Source organism: Myotis nattereri, assembly GCF_964212035.1.
Source record: "Myotis nattereri genome assembly, chromosome: 8".
Classification (NCBI taxonomy): Eukaryota; Metazoa; Chordata; class Mammalia; order Chiroptera; family Vespertilionidae; genus Myotis; species Myotis nattereri.
In genome coordinates, this window is record NC_138083.1 from 26,628,295 (window position 1) to 26,655,826 (window position 27,532).

Below are 27,532 nucleotides of genomic sequence, written 5' to 3' on the forward strand. Positions count from 1 at the left end.
GAGAATCATTGATCAGCTGCCTCCTGCACGTTTGTCCCCCATTTGGGATCAAGCCCGCAACCCAGGAATGTGCCCTGACCAGGAATTGAACTGTCACCTCCAGGGTTATAGCTTGACACTCAATGACTGAGCCATGCTGGCCGGGCACATTAATTTGGCCTTAGACATAATACATGGGAAATAGAGAATGTGACTCTTGCTCTTAGAAGCAGTCTGCCTGAGGTGAAACTTTGACAGTTTTTATTTTTTAAGCCCAGTAGTCCTACGTTTGCCCTTTTATAATAGACTCTTCTTTGATGTCCACATAATGCTTCATCAAATATTTCAAAGCACCTAATGTACTTCCTAGTTGGGTATTCTACAGCTCAATATTTCTCTCAGCTTGAGTTTGGTCATCCTTCCCTAACAATGTTGAAAGCCATAGTAAAATCAGGCAGTGGTTTCCTTATATCAATTAAAACTTCACATTCTCTGCTTTGGAAAGTGTTTAGGGTATGTGTGTTGGACTATTTTCATTATCCTTGTCATACCAAAACAGGGCTTTAAAAACAAACTGGAGATACATTGGAAATAAAGCATCTAACTAGTATTGACAAAATTCATCTAAGTCATGCACAATGACAGGTACAGGAGTAGAAGTAGAAGTAAGCCCAAAAGGTTTTTGGGGCCATTCATGGTTGTGTGTACTTTTTTGTTTTGTTTTGTTTTTGGTAGGTTGACAGGTAAAGTCAATGGGATTAAAGTTTGCCTCATCCTATTCCTGATCTTAAACACAGTCCTTATGGGAAAGACCCTGAACCCCACCAACACACACACTCCTTAATCCTTTCATACTTGGTGAATATTCTCTTTGGATCTCTTTCCCTCCATTCAATAGACCAATCACCAAACTCCCACATTTTTCATATATAGGAAAGAAATAGATAAGGGAAGGGAAAGAATGCTAATGAAGTAGAAAAAAGGGGAAGGAATCAATGGCATTCATGGGAATCTCAGTTTTAATTGTGTTGAAATCTCAAACTCACTTGCCTTGCGCCAGAAAATAGAAACCCATGAATGTATTTAGGTAATGCCAAGCAGGACTAAGGGGCAGCCACTTCTCAGCTCTAGAGATTTGTTTCCATGTTGGCTCAATCTAATAATATGATCTAATTTTCAAGAGAAATCATGTTTCTTTAAATAAGAACATTTTCAACTTTTACATAACAGTGTGGTGGTTTTGTGACTTGCCAACTTGACTAGCTGAACTACATTTCCCAGAGTTCCTTTTCTGTATGTTTCCAGTTAGAATGGGCTATAGAAGAGCCTCTCTCAAGAGCTGGATTGCTGATGAGGGGATGGCAGCCATTGTTTAATGCACAGGTATTACTGCTGATCTATTGACTCATCCTTTTAGGGTGTAGCAGCAATTGGACCTGTAATATCTTCTGACTCCACTTCTGGGCTAGTGTGTGTGTGTGTGTGTGTGTGTGTGTGTTTGTGTGTGTTCAGCTCTGTGACAAAGAGTCCTAACTTCTGAAGATTATTCTAGTCACCAAGCTTACTCATGATTCTCCCTTCCAGACTGCCTGCATGAATGCCAGGATCAGCATTAGATAGGGAGATAGCCTTGTGGAGACTACAAAGCCAGCCCCCACAATTGCAGGAGCCAATTCCCTGTAATACAAACAATCTCTCGCTGGTTCTGCTTCTATAATGGAACCTGACTAGAACAGATGTTTAATTAAAATATTTTAGAAACATGTGAAAAATTTCTATTTCTGGTAATGGCTGGTTGGGTTATTTGAACCATCCTTCCCACCGAAAACAACTAAAAAAGTTGGATTTGATATTAAAACTATCTTCTTTAAAAAACATAAGAATCACAAAAATTTAAAGAATGATCAGGCCCAAACTGCAGGGACATCAAACCTAGACAGATAATAAGCAAGAAAGCTGCTTTAGTTCTGAGAGGCTTTTGCTAGTGCTGGACATTTTGAATTCATTTTTTGACAGCCTTGTAGGGTGAGGCCAAAACCGAAAGTCCATGGCCTATCCAGAATGAGGAATCTCACAGAAAACGTTTTCTGAGGCATACAAATTGTAGATCTGAAAACAAATGAAATAGAATGTTTGGAAGTAAAATAAAATACAAAAGCAAAAATTAAAGGCCCAGTGAATGAGTTAAATAGCAGTACCACCAAAAATTAGTGAATTAGAAAAAGGGTAAGAAAAAAAATTGTGCAAAGGGTAGCACAGAGAGACAAAAAGGTGGAAAATTCTGAAAAGAGTTAAGAGATAGAAAAGATGGAGTAAGGTCATTTTATACATAAATAACACTATGAAAGGAAATTTTTGGAAAATATGATGGAAGCCAATAGCTGAGAGCTTTTTTCTGAACTAATGAAAGTTAACCATGCAGTCACCTCAAACACATACTTAAACACATTACAAGAAAACAATATAAAACATAAGAAAAAATCCTAACTGCAGGCAAAGAGTGGAAAATATATTATCATCAAAAGAACTACACTAAGATAAATAGTTAACTTCTCAACAAGAAGAGAAGTCAGAGGAAATTAAAATGTTATCTTCCATAATAAAAAATATAACTGCCAACCTAAAATTTTTATATCCGGTTAAAGTATCGTTTCAGAATGAAGGTAAAATAAAGACATTTTCAGACAAAAATTATAACAAAAACCCCCAAAGAGTTTACCACCAGTAGACTATATAAAAGGAACTGCTAGAGGATGTAGAAAATAATGATCCCAAATGAATAGTCTGAGACATAAGAAGGAATGTACACCCAAAAAGCTTGTGAATATGTATAAATCTAAATGAGCACTGACTGTATAGCACAAAATAGTAATGTCATATGGGTTTAGAAATCTGTAGAATGAAAATCAATTTCAAGAATAAATGGAGAGGAAACAAATAGAACTATAGCATTTCTGATATTCTAGTATTGCCCAGAAGGAAAGAAAACATGTCTAAGTTTATTTTCAAGAAAATTATGAACTACTACATATTTTTAAAAGGCAATTATTCACATTGACAGATATCAAAAGGAAATTTCTTACACAGAGAAAAGAAAAATAAACCACATGATGGGTCGACAAGGACTTGACAATGAGCAAAAGGTAGTCAACAGCCAACCAGTTTACACTTTGTGGTCTAGCTTCTATGAGAAGGTCCATTGGGTGCTATCAGGGAGAATTCATATTTCCCCATCAAGTAACAAAAGATTAGAGGAGGGATGAATAAATCATGTAAGAAAGAAGCTTTTACTTAAATGCACAAGTTAGTTTCTTTTTCCCTGAAAACTGGAAGGCAGGATTGAAATAGCTGTATTTAGTGTTCTGTCGCAGGGCCCAAAGGTAGGTCTGACAACAGTAACCTCACCCAGAGAGATTAGTCATGCACCCTGTTACAAAGATGTCAGAGGGGAAATGAGGGAAATCAGGCTATATTCCCCTGGTGGAAGGAAAAAAAAAAAGAGCCAGGGTGATGAAATGCTCTTTGGCTATAAATGAAAATGCCTTAAAACTTCCTGGCATTCTCTCTTGCTAATGAGCTAAATTAAAACAGATAACCCGTGTTTTAAGAAGCATCAAAGACAAATTAAATGTCAGAGGAAAAGTAAATTACATATTTATCGACTGTTTTATGAGGTTATGCAGACTGTTCATTAAAAAGTCCCCTCAAAAGATGATTCTTCTTGTAACCACGGCCTGTAGCTGCAAAGCAATCAATTTATAATGGAATATTCACAGCAGATTCAGGGCAACTCCTGATTAACGATGTTTCACCACGTTAGGATAAATCTTTGAAATGTAAAGAAAAAAGGCAGAATGTCCTTTTTATAATGAACTCAGAGTCTAGCACAACCACAAAAAGTGTGTTTTTTTCCACTGGCAGTTGGATTCTTGAATTGTTCCTACCACCTTTCATACACATAAACCCTTTACTACTGATTTTGGCAAACCTAGGTATGGAAATCCCAAGGAAACCCATTATGTCACTGAGTTGAAAGACTGTATCCATCTTTAGAACTCTGCAGCTATAGATTTCATAAGAAGACGCACCTTGAACAAAACTGAAAACAGCATACACTCCGGGACTGAATCCAATATTTCACTGCTAGGGAACAGGCAGCTGAACATCTCTCCATAATTTAGAACTCTACTGAAAAAGAGCTGAGTATTCTCTTTTAAGAGAATATATAACTTAATACATTTCAGTGGGACTTTATGGACAGGAATGCACAATGCAATTTTATGTCAAATTGGGGGCCAAAATATGTATCTCTTGTATATTTTACCTCTAGTGATCATCACCTTCCATTTTCCACAATGTCCTCAAAGTGTATAGGGTGTCCCAAAATTCATGCAAGAAGTAATTTTGATAGAAAACACAGGTTTATAATTAAAAATTGTAAATTTTTTATTGATTCATAAAGTATACAGTATAGGGTTATGTATGGAATGGCACATTGGGTGAATGGCCTCCATGGCTTTGCTGGCACATATGCCAAGCCGTGGTCTTCATTGGTCTTCATTGTCCCTGCTCCTGGGCCATAATTGGTACTTGGTAATGCTTATCAAATTGAAGGGATTGAAATCAAAGGGCAACAGATATTAGGATCTTATTCAATAAACCAAGTAAAATGAGGCTTTTGTTTTGTTGTTGTTGTTAATGCTCACGCAAAATTCAAATCTTGCGTGAATTTTGGGACACCCTATAAATACAAAAAAAATAGACTCGTTGAGTCTCAGTTTTTAATGGGAAATAAACCATTATACATATGGCAAAAGTCCTGGTGCATGTCAAAAAATGGAACATTCTAAAATAAACTTTCACATTGTGGCTGGCCAAATTGGTCTTCCACCAAATAGGGACCAGAAGGACAGAAGTTCTTGGTCCACATGGAAATGAAATGGTTTTGATTGAAGAGCACCATTCTACTGCAGGATGATTAAAATGTTGGGAGCTTGAGTTGATCTTTCCAGATCATAAGTGCATGGTTGAGTGAAATGTTAGAAAGTTACACTTCGAATTAATCTTCATATGGATCTTGCTCTAAATCAAGCCACATTCCTTGCCACTATAAAACTGTTATTTTTCTGCATTGGCTTTTCAAGTTTTTGTTGTTAAACATTTTTTTATATTTGTTTTTTTACTTTTAAAGGAGTGGTTTGGTTACCAAAGGCTTGGGAATTTATACAGATTGTAATTGGGGTCCAGGCAAGCTCAGAAAGTAATAGGAGAAATTAGGAATGTAAAAAGTGCGTCTTCCCTGATCAAGTGGAAGTTAGGAACACAGAACCCATTGTTCCATTAGTTAAATAAGTGGATGATGAAGAAGTAAGTTCATAATATTTGACAATATGGTGAAAGAAAATGACAAATGGGAAGAAATATGATGCCATGTAGCAAAATATTAGCCATTATTGTTTTCTAGTTAGGAAATTGCTTATGCCATCTGTAAAATATTTGAAGGAGGACTCTATTCCCCTCAGCAACCTCTGGCAAAATTCAGCATGCTTTCCTCTTAATAAGAAGGTTGCAATTACCTTTAATACTACCTACTATAGTATCAACTCAATTTCCTTGCACAACATTGAGTGATGGAACTATTCATAAATTTCAAGATGTCAGAAAACCACTCGGCCTTCACATCTTCTTGACTGAATAGAACTGACTCAGTTGTAGATACAGTTGGTCAGGTTCATTTTCCTTGAGTTGTTCCTTTTTCTTTCATGTTCCCCTTTTGTTGATTTCCCTCATATCTATGTCAAGCTTTGGCAAGCCAATACTGAATGTGAAGAGGGATTATCTCAAAGTCAGTGCTATTTTATTTCTGGTCAACACCCAACAATTATAAGAGTGTGGCTGGCCACTATGCTAGCCTGGTTTTACATTTGCTGTCCTGTGCTTTGATCTTTCTCCACATGTCCTACACTTGACCTTATTGTTTTACTCCAGTATTAATTATTGCTCCTTCTTGTCACGGTCATTTCCCTTTATTAGCTATTGTGTCCTACAATATTAACAGTCATCATTCTTATTTTATTATCAAAGTCATGGTTCCAAAGCACAACGTTTTTAAGCCCTGAAGAGCACCTCAATAAATGCTTTAGTTTGACATGGAACCAACAATCGTCAAGGGCAACCTTCAAACCTAGACACAGTAAGATGGTCATAAGAACAATTTCCTGGATGGAAAGCAAAGAGAAATCATATTGGTCCCTATTTACAGTAAAAAAAAAAAACAAAAAACAAACAAACAAAAAAAAACAATAGAACAACTAAAAATTCATAGAAACACTTCAGATCTCTTTCCAAAGGGCCAAAAAAAGAAATTTTAAAATGGCTATAAATATGGTAGTAGTATACATTTTATCTATGAGTAAAGTTGTTGAAATTTTTGGACCAAAACCAAAAGAAAGCAAAATAAAACTCTGTGGGAATAACAATATTTTCCAAGAAAGATTTTTTTTAGAAATGCAAAAAGTGGCTAATGAGGTTTCAACCATAAGTGAAGGGTATTATGTCAGTGTACAAAGTAATGACAAATATGAATTCAGACAGCATGGATTGAAAATGCATGTATTTGCATATATCACCTGGAATTGATCATTGTGAAGGTGTTTGTTTTTTTTTAATTTTCTGTTGAACCTGCATCTTTTGCTCCAAATATTTGAGCATTTTTTAAAGATTATTTCTAAATGGAAAGCATAGTGATTTTAAAAATTTATTCTACTTTACTAATGCATAATAAATGTGAAAAGGTGGTTAAGAATATTTAAATTATTGATTAATAAAAATCATAAAAATTAGCAGCATATCTCAGTAATTATTAATTCTTGGATTTTCATTACTGCTTGAGAATCTATATTGCCCAACCTAAAACTTTAGGAGTCACACATATTAAATCAATGTCATAGGGAATAAAATTATTTAGAATCAACCACAAGAAATCTATAAGAAGTAAATTTGTGAATGGACTATATAATGAAACAAAACTAACATTTTTCAACTTTGCAGATTTAAAAAGTACTTTTATGAAATACCAGTACCTTTTAGAGTAGACATTTTAAGCTGCAGATTGAAGAACAGAATAACTGAAAAGTACATTTTTCACAAAGAGAAAAAATATTCCTTGATGAATAAAAACAGATGAATGTTCTAAAGCTGAGATACTTTTTCCCTAAAATATTTGATTTATAAATATTCAGTTTGCTTTAAGCTAATATTCATGAAACATTGGTTTTGACCAAATAATAAGCACAGGTAATTTTAAAGTGGAGCACCAATAAACTGTTATTATAGGGAAAAAGATTTATATTTTTCTTGTTTATGAGAATATTTTGTTAGAAGAAAACCAGGATGCTATGGTACAGGAACCCTCTGCTGGACAGAGTCTGCCATTACAATATCAATTATGTAAAGCTGAAGAGACTTAGCTAATTCATTTCTCTTAATTCTATCTTGGCAGGGGAGAGGGCCAGGGTCCTTTAAAAATACTTATGTCTCAACCACATCCCAGACCAATTAAAAGCCAATCTCCAGAGCTGGGTTCCATGTATTTGCAGTTTTTAAACCTCACAAGGTGATGATAAAGGCTTCTTGAATACTACCATAAAGATTTTTTTTACCATCATTGAAAAAGATATATACATTTCCCATGCGAGATGTGATCTGAGATTGTGTGCAAGACACATGAGCTAGGAAGGTCTTATTCTAATGGAATGGAAAGAGAGCGAAACTATTGAGTGATGCTATTCAGTTCCGTTTACCTTGGGCTTTTCGTCCAGGATCTGCTGACGTATCTCCTTGTGTTTCTCTACGAGTTTTTCTTGCCTTTTACTTTGTGCCTCTTCTAACTATAAGAAAGTTACAAAGAAAGTCATTCTCACCTAAAAGTTCTAGTGACTATTTTCAGAAAAATATTAAAAATTAAATGCATTGAATGACTTCATTCCCTAGTCATGAACTGCCCTTACAGGTGTAGGAGACTGTTGGTAAGCATTGAAGGTACACAGAAATGAGGGTGGAGTGATCAACAGTTATACTATCCTTACATTTTCTTAATATTTGAAAATTTCCATAGTAACATTTTTTAAAAATTTGAAAAAAAATATAATGGCCTCTGGAGCTTGTCATCTTCTCTACCAGACAACTAAGGATTCTTTGGGGGAATCTCCCATTTACATCATGTTTCCCGGCTCCTGACTTGGAAGTGATTCTTCACATCTGTCTTAACGCGAGCCTTTTTGTACACAGGTTTGCAATTAAACTTGCAGGGACATTGACTAGGGAGCCTGTGCTGTGAAGAGTGGTAAATAGATGCAACTAGGCTTGTTGTTTCCCTATGGAGGCTCACACTGTGCTTGTCAAACATTCACACATAGTTTGCAAAGGAGACAGGGATTAGCCCCATTAAAAAGAAACAATGGGCTCAAAATGGAGTCACTTCTGCTTCACCCCACCAAGAGTGAATACTAACCTAACTGCAGTTTCAGCCCCTCCCAGTCTGTCTGAAACTTCAACCTTAGTGATGTCATCTGCCTGATAAAGGCCCCTGCCTTCCCCTGAGCAATGGTGACCTTGCCTGTAGTAACTTCCTCATCCCATCATCTCTCCGCCTATAAAACCTTCTTCTCTATACAGCTGCTCAGAGGAACTCTCTGTTTACTAAATGGGATACTGCCTGGTTCATGAACTGCTGGAACCGATTAGACCTTTAAATCTACGCGACTGAACTTTGGTTCTTTAACAACCAACATACCCTCTTGATGTACTGCACCACCTCCTGGATGTATGACCGGATCATCTCTGTCTTTTCCCTAAAAGAAAAGGACAACGAAATCATTATATGAACACATCCAACATCAGAAAACAGGAGAATCTTGGACTCCCCAGTGAAAATTTACAGAACTCTCAACATTCTTATTCCTGCTTCCAGGAAGGTATAATGTACCAACTCTGGACAAAGGTCGGGTCCCACCAAGGGCAGACTTTGTTTTCATTAAATGCTGGGAAGACTGCCTGACATTATTAGGAGTGAGTATTCAACCTTTTCCTAAGGGACCCTCTTTACTCAGCCTTTATCTTCAAGGTCCTTTTCTGAACTGCTCTTTGAGTGTCCGGTTGAAAACCTTCCAGAGATCTTTGGAAAGGTTAATTAGAGGAGAAATTTCACAGATGGGTCTTCATGGTTAAGAATAAAATAATCCCCAGGTAAAAGGTGGGGGAGAAGGGTTCCTTTTCCTTACTCTTCCATCTGGCTTTTGTCTTTGGATTTAGCTTCTGTGATCTTCTCCTGTCTCTTTTTATCCATTTTCTTCTTTAATTCCTTCTTCTCTCTGAAGTCAAAATGGAAGTAAAAAGGAAAAAAGGCAAATGAAATGGCAGTTTGTATTGAATACATGTATATACACAAGTTCATTATAATGAGAACGGAGGCTTACTTCTCACAGATTTCTTTGAGCTTCTTTAACTGATTGTTCTGACATTCTTCAGCAACATCCGTCAATTTTTGGATAAGCTGGGGAAAGAAAATGCCAGTTTGCTATATTATGTTACCATAAACAAAGCACCCGCTCCCTCAAACAATAGTATCTGTAGTTAAAAAATCTCTCATTGATATTTAACAAGTTAGAATTATCAAATATCTATGATAGGTAATGAGGACATAATTTAAAACCATCATATTATCTTGGTTTGAATATCAGAGAGGAAGGGGGAGGGAGAGATAGAAACATCAATGATGAAAGAGAATCATTGATCAGCTGCCTCCTACACAACCACTACTGGGGATCAAGCCCGCAACCCAGACATGTACCTTGACTAGGAATCGAACTGTGACATCCTGGTTCATAGGTCGATGCTCAACCACTGAGCCATGCAAGCCGGGGTTCTTATCTCTTTTTAATTAAACAGGACTCCTTAGGTTACTGTGCTGGTTACTGTAGCTTGACCCAGTGCAAAGACAACAAACAGTGAGGACCCAGATTTCAATCCCCACTTTATGTGTGACCTATTAAAAGGATGATTTGGCCAAGAAAACCTATGTTTTCTTAGTTGTAAATAAAATTATGAATGCTTTTATCTTTTGGAGGTACTGTGAAGCTTAAAATAAAGTGAATATGATACAAATGTGAGTTATAATTTACTGTGAATTATGATTCTAGGTTTCCAGGTATTATTCATTGTTTAATTGCTTCATGGATAACATGAGTTACCCACCTTAGAAATCGATGGTTTTGTCCTTGTGTGGGTGACTTCCAAAGAACATAATAAATTCTCTTCTGTGCTATCACGGAATTTTTAATATATCACCACAAAATTAATTATTGTATTGCCTTGAGTGTATTTTTCTTATCAAACCAAGCTTGGAGAGAATAGCGACTGTGTTTTCATATCCTCAGCCCTCCGCACAATTCCTAGCATTCAGTAGTTGCTCAATAAAAGCTTGCCAATTATGTGAGCATCATTTTGCCTTCCAATCCCTTTTCTGTCTTTATTCTATACTAGAGGCTCAGTGCACAAATTCGTGCACCAGTGGGGTCCCTCAGCCTGGCCTGCGGTATCGGGCCGAAACTGGCTCTCCAACATCCCCTTGGGAGTCCCGGATTACGAGAAGGCACAGGCCAGGCCGAGGGACCCCACCAGTGCATGATCAGGGCTGGGGAGGGACCGCAGGAGGGCTCCAGGGCATGTCTGGCCCATCTAGCTCAGTCCTGATCGGCTGGATCCCAGTGGCAAGCTAACCTACCAGTCACAGTGTCTGCCCGCTGGTGATCATAGCGACTGGTCAGTTGGTCTACTGTCTGCCCCCTGGTGGTCAGTGCACATCATAGCAAGCAGTAGAGAGGCCTTAGCATATCATTAGCATATTATGCTTTGATTGGTTGAACGAATGACCAGACACTTAGCATATTAGGCTTTTATTATATAGGATGAATACCATAAACAACCTTCTGCCATTGCTCAGGCACAGTAGCAACTGGACCCAACCCTTCTTACTGGACACCCAATAGATGGTGTGGGCTTCTTGCAAAATGTCCCACCGCTGTTCCCCAGAGCTGAAGTTCTCAGATGCAGCAGGGTGAGCTGAACAGTTTTATATAAGCTGTAGCTACAACAGTGATAAGGCAATATAATCATAATGCCAGTTCATTTTCATTGATAATGTATGCAAGCTGGGAACAGTTTGAAGAGTTTTAAATGCAGTAACTTATTCAATTCTAAGAGTTGACCTATTGGCAAGAAGTTGGTGCTGTTATCTTCTTTTTAAATATGAAAACATGGACCCCAGGTGCTCAAGTGTCTGGTTTAGGGCCAAAGAGGCAGTAAGCTACAGAGCTGGGTACAAACCCAGGCAATCAGGCTGTAGCCTTCACCACTTTCCCACACCGCCTTTTCTACTGACTGTAGAAATTGTTTTAAAAGACCCCTTTTTATCTAAGAGAATATAAGAAGCCAAGGGAGAAAGTCTCTTATAGGATTACAATAAAAAACGCCTTAACATGACCATGAAATGTGATGCACCCATCTGTGAAGTGGATTAAGTCTGAACAAATACTCACTGGGGCTTGAGCCAGTGGAAAACCTATTTGATCATCCAGAAGACATTGTCGGATCATGACTGTCACGATTAAAGATATCGTGAAATATTGCAGTGCCGTGGTGCCATTTATCAAGTTGTCTAGATGTTAAATTGGTGTGCAATGACTCTGGAAATTTCCTTGAGGATTCCTGCGATGCTGCTATTCTAGCTGAGGGTGAATACTCAGCACATCTCCTTCCCCAGGGACCTTTCTTGTCTCCCATTCTCCCCAAGGAATTACAGAGCATCATCCAGGGATCCCCAACCATGGCTGCAACATCAGAAAACTTGGGCAACTTCTTAAAAATACAGATTCCAGAGCCTGTTCCTAGGCTTATGGACTCCAAATATCTGGGGGGAGGAATCAATGTTTTCAAAATATCCTCTGATGATTTGGACACTTTGCCAGATTTGGGGGGTTTGGGTGGCCTTGTCCACATTCTACAGACTGTTGCAGAGCTCCAAGCAGTGCTTTTGAATTCTGTGGTTTCACACTTCTGTTCCCATGTTGCCATCTCTATCATTCATTTGACTCCAATGTATTCTATCTTCTTGATTCTGACAGCGTCTGCTCACATTCCCTTCCACCTCTTGCCATAACAACATCGGTGACCAGTCAACACAACCACTGAGCCTGAGATCTTACAGCCCTCTGCCCGCTCAGTTCAGCCTTTTATTTTGATTTGGTTTTAGCCGCCACACAACTGCCAGCACCACACCCCCTCAAGGCTCCATAGCAGTTCCCCATCTTGGGTAACCCGTGGCCTTCCTCTTTGCCCCTCCCTCAGATTATCACACTGCTCTTTGCTCTTCTCAGAACTAGTGCCCACTTCTCTTGCTCCCAGAACACACACTTTAGCCTAAACTATTCAATTTAGCCACAATCCAACATTTACCAAGTGCTTACCAAACCCCAGGCACCATCCTGGAGACTGTGAGGCAATGTCCTGGCTTTAAGGTCTTGCTACTCAAACTGTGGTCCATGGACCAGCACCACTAGAGTTGCCAACGGTCACGTTAGAAATGCAAATTCTCAGGCCCTACCCCAGGTCAACTTGAAATTAAAATCTGTATCTTAACAAGGTTCCCAGGAGATACTTGTGCAAGGTACAGGTTGAGAAGTACTGGCTAGAATAGATTATTGAGGACGATGGAGATGATTTAGAAGAAGCCCTCTCTTGAGGACTGAATGCTGGTGTCTCCCACTCTCACTTTCATATTGAAATGCTCACCTCCAATGTAGTGGTATTAGGAGATGGGGACTTTGGGTGGTAATTAGGTCATGAAGGTGGAGCCCTCATGAATGGGAATAGCACTCTTACAAAAGAGACCCCAGAGAGCTCCCTAGCCCCTTCAGCCACGTGAGGACACTGTGAGAAGACAGCCATCTACGAACCAGGAAGTGGCTCTCATGAGACACCAAATGTGCAGGTGCCTTAATCTTGGACTTTCAGCCTTCAGAACTGTGAGAAATAATTCTCTGTTGTTTAAGCCACTCAGTCTACGGTGATTTGTTTTAACAGCCCTAACTAAGACACCTTTCTCAAGTTCCCTCTTCTCTGCCTCAAAAGGTCTTTGGAATTTGACTTTCATTCTCTTCATTGCCCCAAACTCAGCTTCCTCACTTGTGACACAGAGACAATGTTTCCCTCTTGGGGTTGCTGTGAAAGCTGAGAGGGAAAACACACGTGCAAGCCCAATAGACTATCAGGGGTCCTCAAACTTTTTGAACAGGGGGCCAGTTCACTGTCACTCAGACCGTTGGAGGGCCAGACTATAATTTAAAAAAAAACAACTATGAACAAATTCCTATGCACACTGCACATATCTTATTTTGAAGTAAAAAAACAAAACGGGAACAAATACAATATTTGTATTTGCATGTGGCTCGCGGGCCGTGGTTTGAGGACCCCTGGCTACATCATCTATTCTTAACTTGGTTTCCTCACCATTCCTTCCAAGAGAAAGATTCTTGCCTGTATTTTCCATCCTGTTTTCTCCCACCTATGGCCAGACCTAATTTACCATCTCATTTTCTCCTCTCAACCTTTCTTCTGCACCAGACGCATTCCCTTTGCATTAAAACATATTATCTTGCCCTCACTGGTTTGACTCAGTGGATAGAGCATCGGCCTGTGGACTGAAGGGTCCCGGGTTCAGTTCTGGTCAGGGCATGTACCTTGGTTGCTGGCATATCCCCAGTAGGGAGTGTGCAGGAGGCGGCTGATTGATGTTTCTCTCTCATCGATGTTTCTAACTATCCCTCTCCCTTCCTCTTTGTAAAAAAGCAATAAAATATATTTTTAAATAAACACATTATCTTTTCCTCATCCTCCCAGAACCCTGAAATTTTGTTCCATCTCTGAACTTCCTTTCATTTCTATCCCTAAAACGGAAGAGCAATTGCTGCTTCCAAAGGTTCAATGCTCCACCCCATACTCTTCAATCCCACCATCTCACCCACTCCAGCCTCCAGAACTCACCTGGTTCTGCTTTAAGATTACAAAACCTTTTCCATTACTAACTTATTGGCCCTTTCTTGGGACTTAGTCTAACACAAGTTTCTTTCAATTGCAACCAAGAGAACCCTGACCAAAAATAAAAGAAAAAAAAAATAAAAACAAAAACAGAAATAAAAAATTTCACTACTTAAACCCCCAAATAAGATGAAGGAACCTCTGAGTTTCGTGCTCAGAGTTTGTATTGTATGAAATGTGAAAATAGGACCCAGAAGAGTAATTTTTCATATAATAACTAAAATGCTTTTTAACTAACTTAGGAGTACTCTCACTTTTGGTGTATTTAACAGACAGGCTCTACTCAAAGACTCTGTCAACCATGTGTTAGCCAACAAACTCACTGAAGATAGAAAAGAAAAAAAATTAGTTTAAAATTCCTAAGAAAACAAGAGGGTACGTGGTAAACTGAAATGCAGTAAACAACATCTAATTTTAACTTTTAATACGATTTTTTCCTGGCCCAAAGAAGTAGACACATTTCAGTAATTTTGCTTGTTTATTTACCACTCATAACAACTCTCCTAGTTAAATGTTCCAAACCTTTTAAGGAATGAAAAAGAAAATCCACAGGGGAATATAATTTCATGTTTGTTCTCCAATCCACGCTGAATTTCGCTTGGTTTGGTCATTTGACGGTGAGAGAATGGTTTCGATGGAGGGAAAGTAATTTCTTGACTCTAGCTCAAAAGGGATAAAAGAAATGTGGACAGAAATTGAAATCTTTGAAGTCTCTTCTAAGAAGGATAATTTTGGAAAATGGGCAAAAAGTCAAGTATTAAATGTCCACACTTCAGACACAACTCAATCTTCCTTCCTGTTCTTCTACTCTCTAGAGAATCTATCTTCTTTTTTTCCTAGTCAAAGCACTCATTTACCAAGTGCTGAATTTTCACTATAAATTGTTTGTTTTTCTTCTACAAAGAATTTATGATTCTTTTAAACTAAGTAATGACCTATAAATAAATGTATTACTGACAATTTAAAAACAAAGCAGATGTTTATACTGGGGTGTACCCTGGCCATTTAACTTGAGAAATATTCATTCATCAACCAGTGTTTACTGAGTACCTAGGCAGCACTAGACACTGGACTAGGGTGGATGGTCCAACTTTGAAGCCACAGATAGGCCCTGTCTATGTGGAGCTGGCATTCTCTCTTCACTTTTCAGGAGGAAGATAAATTCTTAGATCAAAAGGGACATTATCTTAATCATTCTCTGAGATATTCTTTCATACTTAATGATTTTTTTTATTTCTATAGTTAAACAAAATTTATAGCTTATTTGAATCTAAATGTTTCAAAGGTCCTTGAATTTTCTTATTCTCGCTGTGCAAAGAAATAAAGTGAAAAAGACTCCTAGTCAATGTCAATAAATTGGCTCAATGCATGTATAACATTTAAAATTATTTTTCACATTTAAATTTTGCCGAGGTAAATGTCAGCTTTTTTTGTTTTCTGGGAAATATAAATGGATCAGTGTAACATACCCCATTGAATGATATTTTTGATATTCTTTTACGAGGCTATCAACTGGAAATATCTTCAAATGTTTTTTAAAAATCAAGAAATTTGATAAAAAGAGTTCTGGTTGTTTCATCTCATTTTATCAGCCTAGATGATGCTTGGGTTTTGCCATCTCAATTCTCTGAATTTCCTCATCAGTAAAATATAACATCTAAATCAGCACTAAAATTCCTTTAATAAGTTGTAAAATTATATTATTCTATGGCTATAAGTTTTTTTAGAATTCAATAATGGTTTAAGATATCCTGAAATGATAAAAAGTAAGTATTTATGGCCATGAGATATTTATTTTATTGATAAAGGCAACTTTTATGATAAAAGTACTTACACTGAAAATAATTCTTACACAGTTTTAAGTAAAAATTTAGAATAGAGCAAAGTATTATCCCTTTATAAATCTAAATACTAATGAAGGTACTTGCAAGAGTTATTGAAAAGTTGGTGTTTTGTCACAATCAGTGCAATTATGGATTTATTTTTTAAAATATTTTTGTTGATTTTTTGAGAGAAAGGACGGAAGAGGGAGTGAGAAACATTGGTGTGAAAACAAGATATCAATAGGCTGCCTTCTGCATGCCCGCCCACGTCTCCCGCCCCCCACCCGGTATCCAGCCTGCAACCCAGGCATAAACCCTGACCAGAAATAGAACTGGCAACCTCTCTGTGCATGGGACAATGCCCAAACAACTGAGCCACACTAGCCAGGGCGCAATTATAGATTTCTTGATTAAAATAGAAGAAAATGAGAAAGTGTTTGCATCTGATCAAGCCCCATGAGATTATTATATCTCATTAAACCAATTGAAGAAAACCAAAACCACTAAAATTTTAGGATAAGCTTTCCGAATTCTAAAAGATGCCAAGGCCATTTAATTGAGAATGAGTAAAATAGTAATTATTACCCACCAGTCAGATGGGAAAGTGACAAAAGTACTCAAACTGGAGCTTTTCAAATAATTATGACAGGAGACATGGCTAAAAGATACATGATTTATCCTGTGGCTTATAACTAAAATAGCAATAAATCAAGGGTTTAATATTTCAACAGTCCATTTGGAAGCTAGACCCAGAAGAGCTGCCCATGAAGATAAATGCCACAGCATGCCAGCTATTTTTTCCTTAATGCAAAATATATCATTTCAGCACCCTCCACTTGCCAGATGGGATGCAGTGAGGGCTGTAGTTCCAGAGGGCACAAACTAAATTATCTGACTTGTGGATTCTATTTTGGAATTTTCCTTTCAGCAGAATCTCTTCCGTTCCCTAAGCTTCTGTAAGTCGATACAAGTCAAAACTATTATTTCCTTAGCCTTTGGGGATGGTTCTGTTTACTGACCTTTTCCCCTTTAATCTCACCTAAATAGTCAACAATTAGCACATAAAAATATATTAAGATTTATATTGTGCACACACACAAGAGAAAAACCCAAGTTGAAATGTTTATTGCTTTAAGCTGAAATCCCTAATTATTATTTTGAAAGGTCAGAGATCTGGATCATTTCTGGGTTCAATGATTTAAGTAAAACTAGCATGACAGTCAGAGGGAAACTTTACAGACATTGTTGTACAGACTTTTTTTATTTTACAAATGAGAATGCAGACACCTAAGTGAATGGTTTTAGCTAAAGTTACATAACTGAAAATGGAAGTTATGTCTACTCACTCTAACCCGTGCGTGAAGTGTCCTTTGGTAAGGAATGTTGACCATGTTCTAGGCCCTGTGTTAAGTTTCCATGGATGGTTTTATTGAATCTCATTTCCAAATGATGAGGGCTATGTGTAGATGAATAATTTTTTTTAAAAAAAGGCCCTGATTCTCCACTGCTCTCTGTATCTATGTTCTTTGCAATATAACTTGCAGGTCCCCTAAATGAGAGATTTGCCTATCTCTTGGATGTGGGCAAGTCCTATGACTTGTTTTGGTCAAAGAAGGAAGAAGAAACAAGACCTCTTTAGAGACCTCGCTCTCTTCCACTCGTTCTCAGCTGGATGCCTTCCTGTGGGATGATGAGAGATGTGGGTCAGTCATCTGTGCTGACCCAGCTGGTGGTCAGCCAACCTCCAGAAGTAGAGGCCCTAAGTGACTGGCAGCTGAACCAAAGACACATAAGTGAGCTCAGCCAACACCAGAAGAACCGTCCAGTTGAGTTAAACTTCAATTGCTGCACAGAATCAAGAGCTTCAGGGGTGGGGAACCTTTTTTTCTGCCAAGGGCCATTTGGATATTTATAACATTATTCCTGGGCCATACAAACATTTATCAAATTAAAAATTAGCCTGCTATATTTGGTCACACATTTAATTAACTCACCCCTAATGCCTTGACAGGGCCAGCACAAATGATTTGGCGGACCTTATACGGCCCTTGAGCTGGACGTTCCACACCCCTGAAAATGGTTACTGTTTTAAGCCAATAAATTTTAAGGTGTTTCTTATGCAAAAACAGTGACTCATAAAGGTGGGTATAAGTAGGTTTCAGTCCACAAATTGTACTCCTAACCACCGTAAGCCCCTTGGCAGGAGCACATTTAAGGACTTTCGGTCCACACAGAATCCCTTCATCAGTATGAGGACCAGAGTAGGCATTCAATAATTTTAAATGGGTGAATGAATTATATAAGCATACTTTATACTTTCTAACTTTCCCAATTTCCTAAAATAATAAATGAAAAGATACAGTATGAACTCTGTGGGTGAAAAAAACAGAAGACAATCCAACAGAAAAATAGGCAATGGATGTGAATAGGCAGTTTGTGGGAGAAAGGAATACAAATGGCCAAAACACACATAAATATGCTTATTTTTTCTCATAATTAAAGCAATATGATTTAAAATTAATACAATTTATAACCATGTATTTATCATTTTTAACTATACATGTAATACTTGTATATTGTATACTAATAAAGGGGTAATATGCTAATTAGACCGGATAGACCAGATGTCTTCCAGACATCTTCCGGATGTCCTTCCGGACAAAGCCACAGTGGAGGGGGTTGAGGCAGAGGCGGTTAGGGGCGATTAGGCAGGCAGGCAGTGAGCGGTTAGGAGCCAGCGGTCCTGGATTGCGAGAGGGATGTCCCATATTGGAGAGGGTGCAGACTGGGCTGAGGGAACCCTGCACCCCACCCCCGGGCATGAATTTCATGCACTGGGCCTCTAGTATAATATAAGTAATATATAAATATTAAATATAACATAATGTAATATATAACATAATTTTAACATCATATATGAAATATATGTATATATGTAAATATATATGTATTTTATGTAAATACTAGGGGCCCGGTGCACGAAATTCGTGCACTGGGGGGGGGGGGAGTGTCCTTCAGCCCAGCCTGCCCCCTCTCACATACTGGGAGCCCTCAGGCGTTGACCCCCATCACCCTCCGATCGCCTGATCAGCCCCTTGCCCAGGCCTGATGCCTCCGCCAGAGGTGTCAGGCTTGGACAGGGGACCCCCATCTCCCCCCGATCACTGGCTCTGGCCCCCGCCCAGGCCTGAGGCCTCTGGCCCAGGAATCATGCCTGGGCAGGGGACCCCCATCTCCCTCTGATCGCTTGCTCCACCCCCCGCCCAAGTCTGACGCCTCTGACCCAGGCTTCAGGCCTGGGCAAGGGGACCATCATATCCCCCCAATCCCCGGCTCCGCCCCCCACCCAGGCCTGATGCCTCGGCCAGAGGAGTTGATCCTCATCACCCTCCGATCACCAATCACCAGATCGGCCCCTTGACCAGGCCTGAGGCCTCCGGCAGAGGTGTCAGGCCTGGGCAGGGGACCCCCAGCTCCCCGCGGTTGCAGGCTCCGCCCCTGCCCAGGCCTAACGCCTCTGGCCTAGGCGTCCAGCCCAGGCAGCGGGGACCTGCAGTGGCAGCGGAGGGCGCCGCGATCGTGGGCTTCGCTTTAGGCCCAGGCAAGGGACCCCTAGCTCCTGGGACTGCCAGCTTCGACTGTGCCCAGCTCCCATCGCTGGCTCCACCCCTACTTCCTGCTATCACTGGCCAGGGCGGCAAAGGCGCCTGATTCTCCGATCATGGCTGGGGGGCAGGGCAAAGGCGGCCCCAGGGCCGCCTTTGCCCTGCCCCCCAGCTCTTAGCTCCCCCCTGGGTTTCATATCACTGTCAGTGGCAGGGGGCTTCTTCCTGCTTTCCCTTTCGCCTCCCTGCATTGTGCCTACATATGCAAATTAGCCGCCATCTTGTTGGCAGTTAACTGCCAATCTTAGTTGGCAGTTAACTGCCAATCTTAGTTGGCAGTTAATTTGCATATAGCCCTGATTAGCCAATGAAAAATGTATCCCCATATGCCAATTACCATTTTTCTCTTTTATTAGTGTAGATACACAGCGAGAACTATATATATGCATACATTTGTATGTACAGGGGTGGAAAAAAGTAGGTTTGCAGTAGATTATATGAAAAATAATACAGCAGTTAATAAATAATACAAGTTTAAACTGTGTTTTGCATACTGACAACTATAAACCTACTTTTGCCCATCCTTATATGTATGTATATGTGTGTGTGTGAATATATATATACATATATATATAAATATATACATGCTTATATTTGCTCATAATTAAAGGAATGCAATTGAAGATTAATATAATTTCTAACTATATAAATACCATTTCTAATTATATATACAGTTAGAAATATGTGTATATGTAAACATATATGTATACATACATATATGTGTATGTGTGTAAATATATACTATAGATGTGTATATAGCTACATATATATGTAGCTATATACATATACATATACATATATATGTGTAAATACATATACACAGACATGAAAAGAAAAATAGCAACTCCATTAGGGTTACCCAATGATGATCAGGAAAACTGAAACATAAGAACACATTTTGACAATTATTTCATTCCTTATTTCATTAATAAAGTCTTTTATTTATTTGTCATTTCCTCCTTGGCAGAGAATGTAAAGTTTTGGGGAAAATTATATTGTTATTTCCCAAGACAAATGACATTATGTTCAAGTCAGACTGTTGGAGGAAGACAGAAAACACTAGCACAACTAGTGTAGCAATACTTCCTGACACTGCAATTCCTCCTGGTTCATAGACTTCAGCCGGGCAGCCACAGAAGGGAAATCATTCAAGATTGGCTCCCAGACAGACAGCAACAGCAAATGGTGCTGATAGAAATCATTAAAAGGAAGAGGATGAGCCCCCTCAGGCTGTAGCAGGATGTCAGAAAATGCAATACAGGCCTAGCTGGTTTGGCTCAGTGGATAGAGCATCGGCCTGTGGACTGAAGGGTCCCAGGTTTGATTCCGGCCCGGGTTGCAGGCTCCACCCCCAATGGGGGGCATGCAGGAGGCAGCCGATGTATTGCAGGGGATGCGAGGAACTTGCACTTAAAACAATGTTTTCTGTACTTTACCTCATTATTCCTTCTTATAGTTTAATGAAGTGAGGATTATTTTTATCTTCAATGGACAAATGAGGAAGTACAGCTACCCAGTGGGGGAGCATTGGCCAGAAATGATGAGATTTGAGACAAGACCTGCACTCATCACCACTCCCATCCCGATGTGTCATCTATTCACAGCTGATCAACATTCACCCAGAGCTTTCACTACCGCGAGCTTTCACTGTGAAACACCCAGACTGGCCAGAAACTGGGGAACTCAGGTGGATGGTCACTAGTGTGGGTTTGGAGCCACAAATGATTGCTTTTGGGACAGGCAGAAGGATGCATGAGAAGATCATGGGCCATTCATGTTGATGTGAAGGAAGGAAGGAAGACATGAATGGGATTAGAACATGTGGGAAACTTAAAAATACAACAGAGGAGAAAAGGCGGGATGCAAAGCAAAACTAAACAAGCCTCTGCACCGAATAGAGAGTGATGACTGAGAGAAAGCGAGAAAATAGTTCCTTAAAGCCATCAAGAAGGAAGAAATGAGAAAACAAATGTCAGGCCACGCACTGCTGAGACGGAGGAGCGGCCCATGGACATCACCACAATAGCCCCTCTCACTATGCTGAGGGTGTCAAGCCTTGAATTCTGACGCTGTGGCTGATTGAGAGTGATGGAGAAATCCTCAGGGAGATCCCCTCAGGATTTCCTCCACTTAGCAAAGTCACTTCAAAATTAAAATCTAACCCTGACTGAATGGGCAAAACTCAGGGTCAACCTTTGGCAGTTGATGAAAATAGATAAACAAGTTACAGCCAATTCCTGTATAGCTCTTCCTTGGTACAGGGGTCCTTAATTGGGGTCCACAGATCCTCATAATTTCTGTGGAAAGATTTTAGGAAGCACAGGAACTTAAATAAGGTTGAGAAACTTATGTCTTCATTTTCACTCACCTCCACCTGAAAATAACCATTTTCTTTTATTGTGAATTTAGGCCAGAAATCACAGAAGCGATTTCCATAGGATCTGTGACTTGGGCACCAATAGATACTCATCCAACTTGATGATCAGCTGTCAGTTGTCAGCAGTTCTATTTCCCATTTCAACTAAAAGAAATTTTAGGCTCATTCTAGTCTTGTTGAGCAAAGGTAAGGGTAGATAGCTCCAGAACTGCGCTTCTTCAACTTGAATGTGTAACAGGTCACCTGGGACTCCTCTTAAAATGCAAATTGTGATTTAGCAGGTGGCGCCAGGTGAGTAGGGGACTTCACTTGAAGCAACCAGACTGCAGAGCTATTTGTATATAGAATTTTAAAGATGAAGATCCTTATGTGGGCATGCATAAAAAATCCTTTGAAGGTATAGTCTATGCCACTTGGTGCGCATTTTACACCTCCCTGATAATATGAACAATTCCTTAAAATAGTCCCCTGGTGTTTATCAGTGTATACAGTTAGACAAACTGTTCTCACAAGTGTATTTTCATATCAATTTGTTGAGACCTCTATTATTTCATTTATTCACCTGGTAATATAACTGTTTGTAATATATGTTCTCTCAGTGTGTGGTGACCATGTCTTCATCTTTATCTCCAGTGTCTACCAGAGCATTTTGTAAACATTTACTTTTTTATGAATATTTAGCAGGTAGCTTACCGATGCCACGGTTTCTTTCTAGATCCTTGAACTGTGGGTGCTGGCATTTGAAAAGCCTTAACAAAGATACATGTGTATTTAATTCCCAAAGCAATTTTGGAAGATAAAATATCTTGTTTTAATTTTTCTCATCACCCTAATACTCCTTTTTACCTGGGGCCTACTGACTTTTTAATTACACTTCCGTTTGTCTAATTTAGCCTAAAAGCCTAGTCATAATTCAGAACCACAACCAAAGATAGAATTGACAGTTCTGCATGACTTTCACTAAAAAGATTTTCCAGCAGAAATGGAGTTGACCGAAAGTTCTGATACACACATCAGCTAGAAGGCATGACGTGTATATTGCGGATGCTCCCCAATAGCTCTAAAATAAACTTTGGTTCTAAATCAGGGGTCCTCAAACTATGGCCCACGGGCCAAAACATTTATCCAGCTTGCCGGGTGTTTTTGCCGCCGCTGCCTGTTGCTTAGCAGCCGACTAGTTTTTTTTTCAAACTATAGTCCAGCCCTCCAATGGTCTGAGGGACAGTGAACTGGCCTCCTGTTTAAAAAGTTTGAGGACCCCTGTTAAATCCACGGTCTTTGGGCTGAGCCCTCTTAACAAAGGCCCATATGTGTGTGTCCAAAGCCCCACAGTGTTTGGGGCTTTATCTGAGCTCCAAATCCACAATTTAAAAACCATTGAACTGTACACTTTAAATGAGTGAATTGCATGGTATGTGAAATAAATGTGTTAAATAAAAAAGAGAGCCCTGGCCAGTGGGCTCAGTTGGTTGGGTGTCATCCATGCATTGAAAGGTTGCCAGTTTGATTCCCGTTCAGGGCACATGCCCAGGTTGCAGCTCAATTCCCTGAATGGGGCATGCAGGAGGCAGCCAATCAATGTTTTGCTCTTACATCAATATTTCTCTCTCTCTCCCTCTCTGTTCCTCTCTCTCTAAAAGTAAAATATAAAATATCTTTTTAAAAGAAGAGAAAAAGAGAGAGTGGCACGGTATCCAATCATCCTAATGAAGGAGTTGGCCCTGTACTCACAAGTCGATACATAGCTTTGAGGTCATTATCATAACGTTGGCTTGGCATCTGACTTAGTGGAGGCACCTGCACTATGGTTTAAAGCAGGAGTTCTAGTCTAGAGTCAGCAGATCAAGGTTCAAATCCCAACTGCACCACTTTCTAGTTGTGAAACCTTGGGAAAGGCACTACATTTCTTGGTAAGATTTTTAATCTGCTAAATGGGCTTACAGTAGTACCAAAACCCAGTGGTTACAATGAGGGTTAAATTGGGCAGTTCCTATAAATGGCTTAGCACAGTGCATAGCCCCATGGTGGGTGCCCAATACACAGTAATTATATTATTACTATTTTCTGGAGTACTAGGGATGCTGCACTAGAGAAAGCCAGATGGTAGTATTTGCAGTGTGTCCCAAAGCCATTATCTCCCATTAAACTTCACTTTGACTTTCTCGGGTTCTGTCCCGGGCAATCCCTTCCCTACATCAAACTCAACTGCTGCACCACGGTTCAGGTCTTAGCTTAACGGTTCATAAACAAGGGGGCCCATCAAAATCATGCGAAGCTCATAAAAGACAAATCCTGTGTCTCCAAGTGTGGTCCCTAGACCAGGAGCATCAGCACCAGAGGCCCTTTGAGAGTTCCGATCTGTGGAATTGGGAACTCAGGCTGGGACCCAGCGATCTGCTCTAACAAGCCCTCTAGGTCCGTGGTTGGCAAACCGTGGCTCGCGAGCCACATGCGGCTCATTGGCCCCTTCAGTGTGGCTCTTCCACAAAATACCATGTGCAGGCGCACGTACAGTGTGATTGAAACTTCATGGCCCATGCACAGAAGTTGGTATTTTGTGGCAGAGCCACACTCAAGGGACCAAAGAGCCATATGTGGCTCACAAGCTGCGGTTTGCTGAGCCGCAGTTTGCCGACCACTGCTCTAGGTAATTCTGACACAGGCTGACGTTGACAATAATTGACCAAGTGAAATCTGATTTTGACTAGCTCCTCCTGCAATTTAGACCTACTCACTGGCATATTGCCATTGGGAATCAGTAATCGAACAACAGAATTGCACTTTATCCTGGCTACACCGCCCATGGATAGCCAACCTGCCAACAGAAAGTGCCTCAGAACTCTCTTACATGGACCCACCTTCAACAAGGAAATGGACAGGTCATACAAACACCTCTCAGAACCCATTTCCTCTGGGGACACTAATTTCTATAAAGCTAACTCATTTGTTTTGTTTGGGGCACAAGCTTGTTTCAAGGCCAGTTGATTGATTGATTCATTTAATTTACCTATCACCAAATATTTTTCATGTCCCTATTATGTGTCAAGGCATCAACATTTTGGAAGATAAAACTGATCATTAACAGAGACGATGGCATTTTATTTCATTGGGAGCCTGACAATTGGGTAGACAACACTCCATACTTGCCATTTAGTAGGCTGTATAATTGTTTTTCGTTCTTGAGAAGCCCAGAGTTACAATGAAAGTGAACATTTATTGGCAGCATGGACTTAATCTTTTTAAAGTGTTTTCCAGTTCTTTGTAAGATTGTAAAACTCTCAAAAAAATATTATAACCCCCAAATAAGTCAGTGAAAATAAAAGCAATAACACATAGCCTCATTCGGGAGCAGAGAGGAGCTTGGTAAAGATGCTGGAAGAAGGGAATTATAAAATATTAGTATGGTGAACACTAGACATGTCCAGTTCTAAGAAATGATGATTTTCTGCTTTAAAAAACCCAAGTTCTGGGTTTTTATTGTTTGTAAGTTAATCATGTGTTAAGTCATATGTCATAATATGGATCTGAAAAACATATCTTACCTCTCTCTATAACCTGGAAAAACATATCTTACCTCTCTCAATAACCTGGCATCAAAATAATATTATTGGGGAAGGAAGCAGCAGGAAGGCGCAGCCACATCTGCCGCAGTCTAACTTTAATTTATTCAAAGTTTTCATCAAAAGTTTTCTATAGAAAATAGCGTTCCAACCATACAAACATAAACCATGTTTCTTGGGCTTACCAGTTTAATGTGTTCTCGCTTCTGGTATTTTTCACTATAATACTGTTCTTGTCGAAGATTAAGCAGTTGCTGTTGTTGCTTGTCCTTCAAGTCTATTAACTTCTGGGTCATTTCGGCATCCAGGGCAGCCAGATCTTGCTCAATGGTTGATGAGCCGTGGTCAGGGCTGCTGGGTTCCGATCTGCGGAGACACAGAACTTAACTCACAAAACATGCAGGTCACAGTATGGTGGAGGGTAGTGGTTCACCAGGTTTCCTCCTAGAGAGAGCACTGTGTTTGGAAATAAATATTTCGATAATCCACCTCAAGTACAGGCTGAAGTGCCGAGGACAAGACATTTGTGACCACTCAATATGTGCCAGGCACTTTCTACACTACAAAAGGCTTTCACAACAATGCAATGAGGAGAATGACTATCTCCAGTTAACATCTGAGGAAGCCAAGGTTCACTGACACACTGTGCCTAAGGATACTGAGAGGGGAGGGTACTGCAGTGCTGCTCACCTGAGGACAGACACCTGGGGGAAAGCAAGGTCTTAAGAACAGCAACGAACCCTGGTTGGTTGCTCAGTGGTTAGAGCATTGGCCCTTAGACCAAAGGGTCATGGGTTTGATTCCAGGTCAAGAGCATGTACCTCATTTGCAGGTTTGATCCCTGGTCCCAGTTGGGGAGGCAACCAATCAGTGTCTCTCTCTGACATCAATGTGTTTTTTTTTTCTCTCTCTCTTTCCCCCTCCTTTCTCCATTCTACTCTCTCTAAAAATCAATAGAAATAATATCCTCAGGTGAGGCTTATAAAAGAACAAACAATTACAGCACAGAATCATGCATGCCAGTGTCTGGAAAGAAACTATCCTTATATGATCTGCTCGACACATTATGTGGACAGCTCAGTTGAGATGATGGGTATATGAATAAAAAACAAATCTAAAGAATATTATATCCATTCATTGCTGAGTTATTTTCAGAAGTTTAAGATGTATGAAGGAGGCTGGGAGGTGGCAGACATGATCAGGCCTCAGTGGCTTTGCCTTTTAAAAGGAGGCTCTCCTGATGTGTCCTTTGATCCTAGATGCTTAGGGACTTCCCTCTGTGTGTTGAGGGGAAGTATTAGAAAATAACCAAGGGAACAAGGCTTCTGCATCTTTTGTAAAAGCGGAGTTGAAAATCTCCCCCATTGCCTAATGTTGCCTGTTTAAGATCCATGAGATGAATTCTTCTATAATTTAATACCAGGAACATGTTTGTCTCTCTTGGAAAAGCAAGCAAGTTTCCTTTAATCAGATGAGGAGAACTGTCTAACTCATATTTCCTTTTCTCAGAAGATTAGAGCTATATTCAATGTTTAAGGACTGAAATTGCATTAAATGGTTGGTGCTATCCAGTAGAAATACAACATCAGCCACAGTTAATTTTTTTTCTACATATGTGATCTAAAAATTTTAGTAGCTACCTTAAAGAGTAAAAAGAAATGAGTGAAATTAATTTTAATAATATATTTTATATAACCTAATACTTCCCCAATATTAGCACTTCAACATGCAATTAAAAGAAAATCAATGTGGTAGGTTCATATAAAAATGAGTTATTTCATATTCTTTTCTTTTTAAATAAAGTCTTTGAAATCTGGTATTTATATTATACTTACAGCACATTTCAAATTCTATGAGCCACTTTCCAAGGGCTCAACAGCCACTTGTGGCTAATGACTCCCGTGTTGGACAGCAGGCCTACAACACTGGCAACCACTCAGTCTGTGTGTATGTATGTGTGTATATTGTTTTTCT

The 27,532-nt window shown here is 39.6% G+C and overlaps 1 protein-coding gene across 2 annotated transcripts in view; it reads right to left on the reverse strand.

Moving 5' to 3' along the window:
• The window catches only part of PLCB1 (phospholipase C beta 1), a 624,828-nt gene that overhangs the window by 62,580 nt on the left and 534,716 nt on the right, over positions 1-27,532 (reverse strand). For both annotated transcript variants that reach the window (XM_081097387.1, XM_081097386.1), the window contains exons 27-31: positions 25,744-25,924; positions 9,456-9,532; positions 9,261-9,350; positions 8,774-8,831; positions 7,782-7,868 (exon numbers count right to left, since the gene is read on the reverse strand). In XM_081097387.1, coding sequence (XP_080953513.1) covers positions 7,782-7,868; positions 8,774-8,831; positions 9,261-9,350; positions 9,456-9,532; positions 25,744-25,924 — 493 coding nt within the window. The remainder of the gene's footprint in view (positions 1-7,781; positions 7,869-8,773; positions 8,832-9,260; positions 9,351-9,455; positions 9,533-25,743; positions 25,925-27,532) is intronic.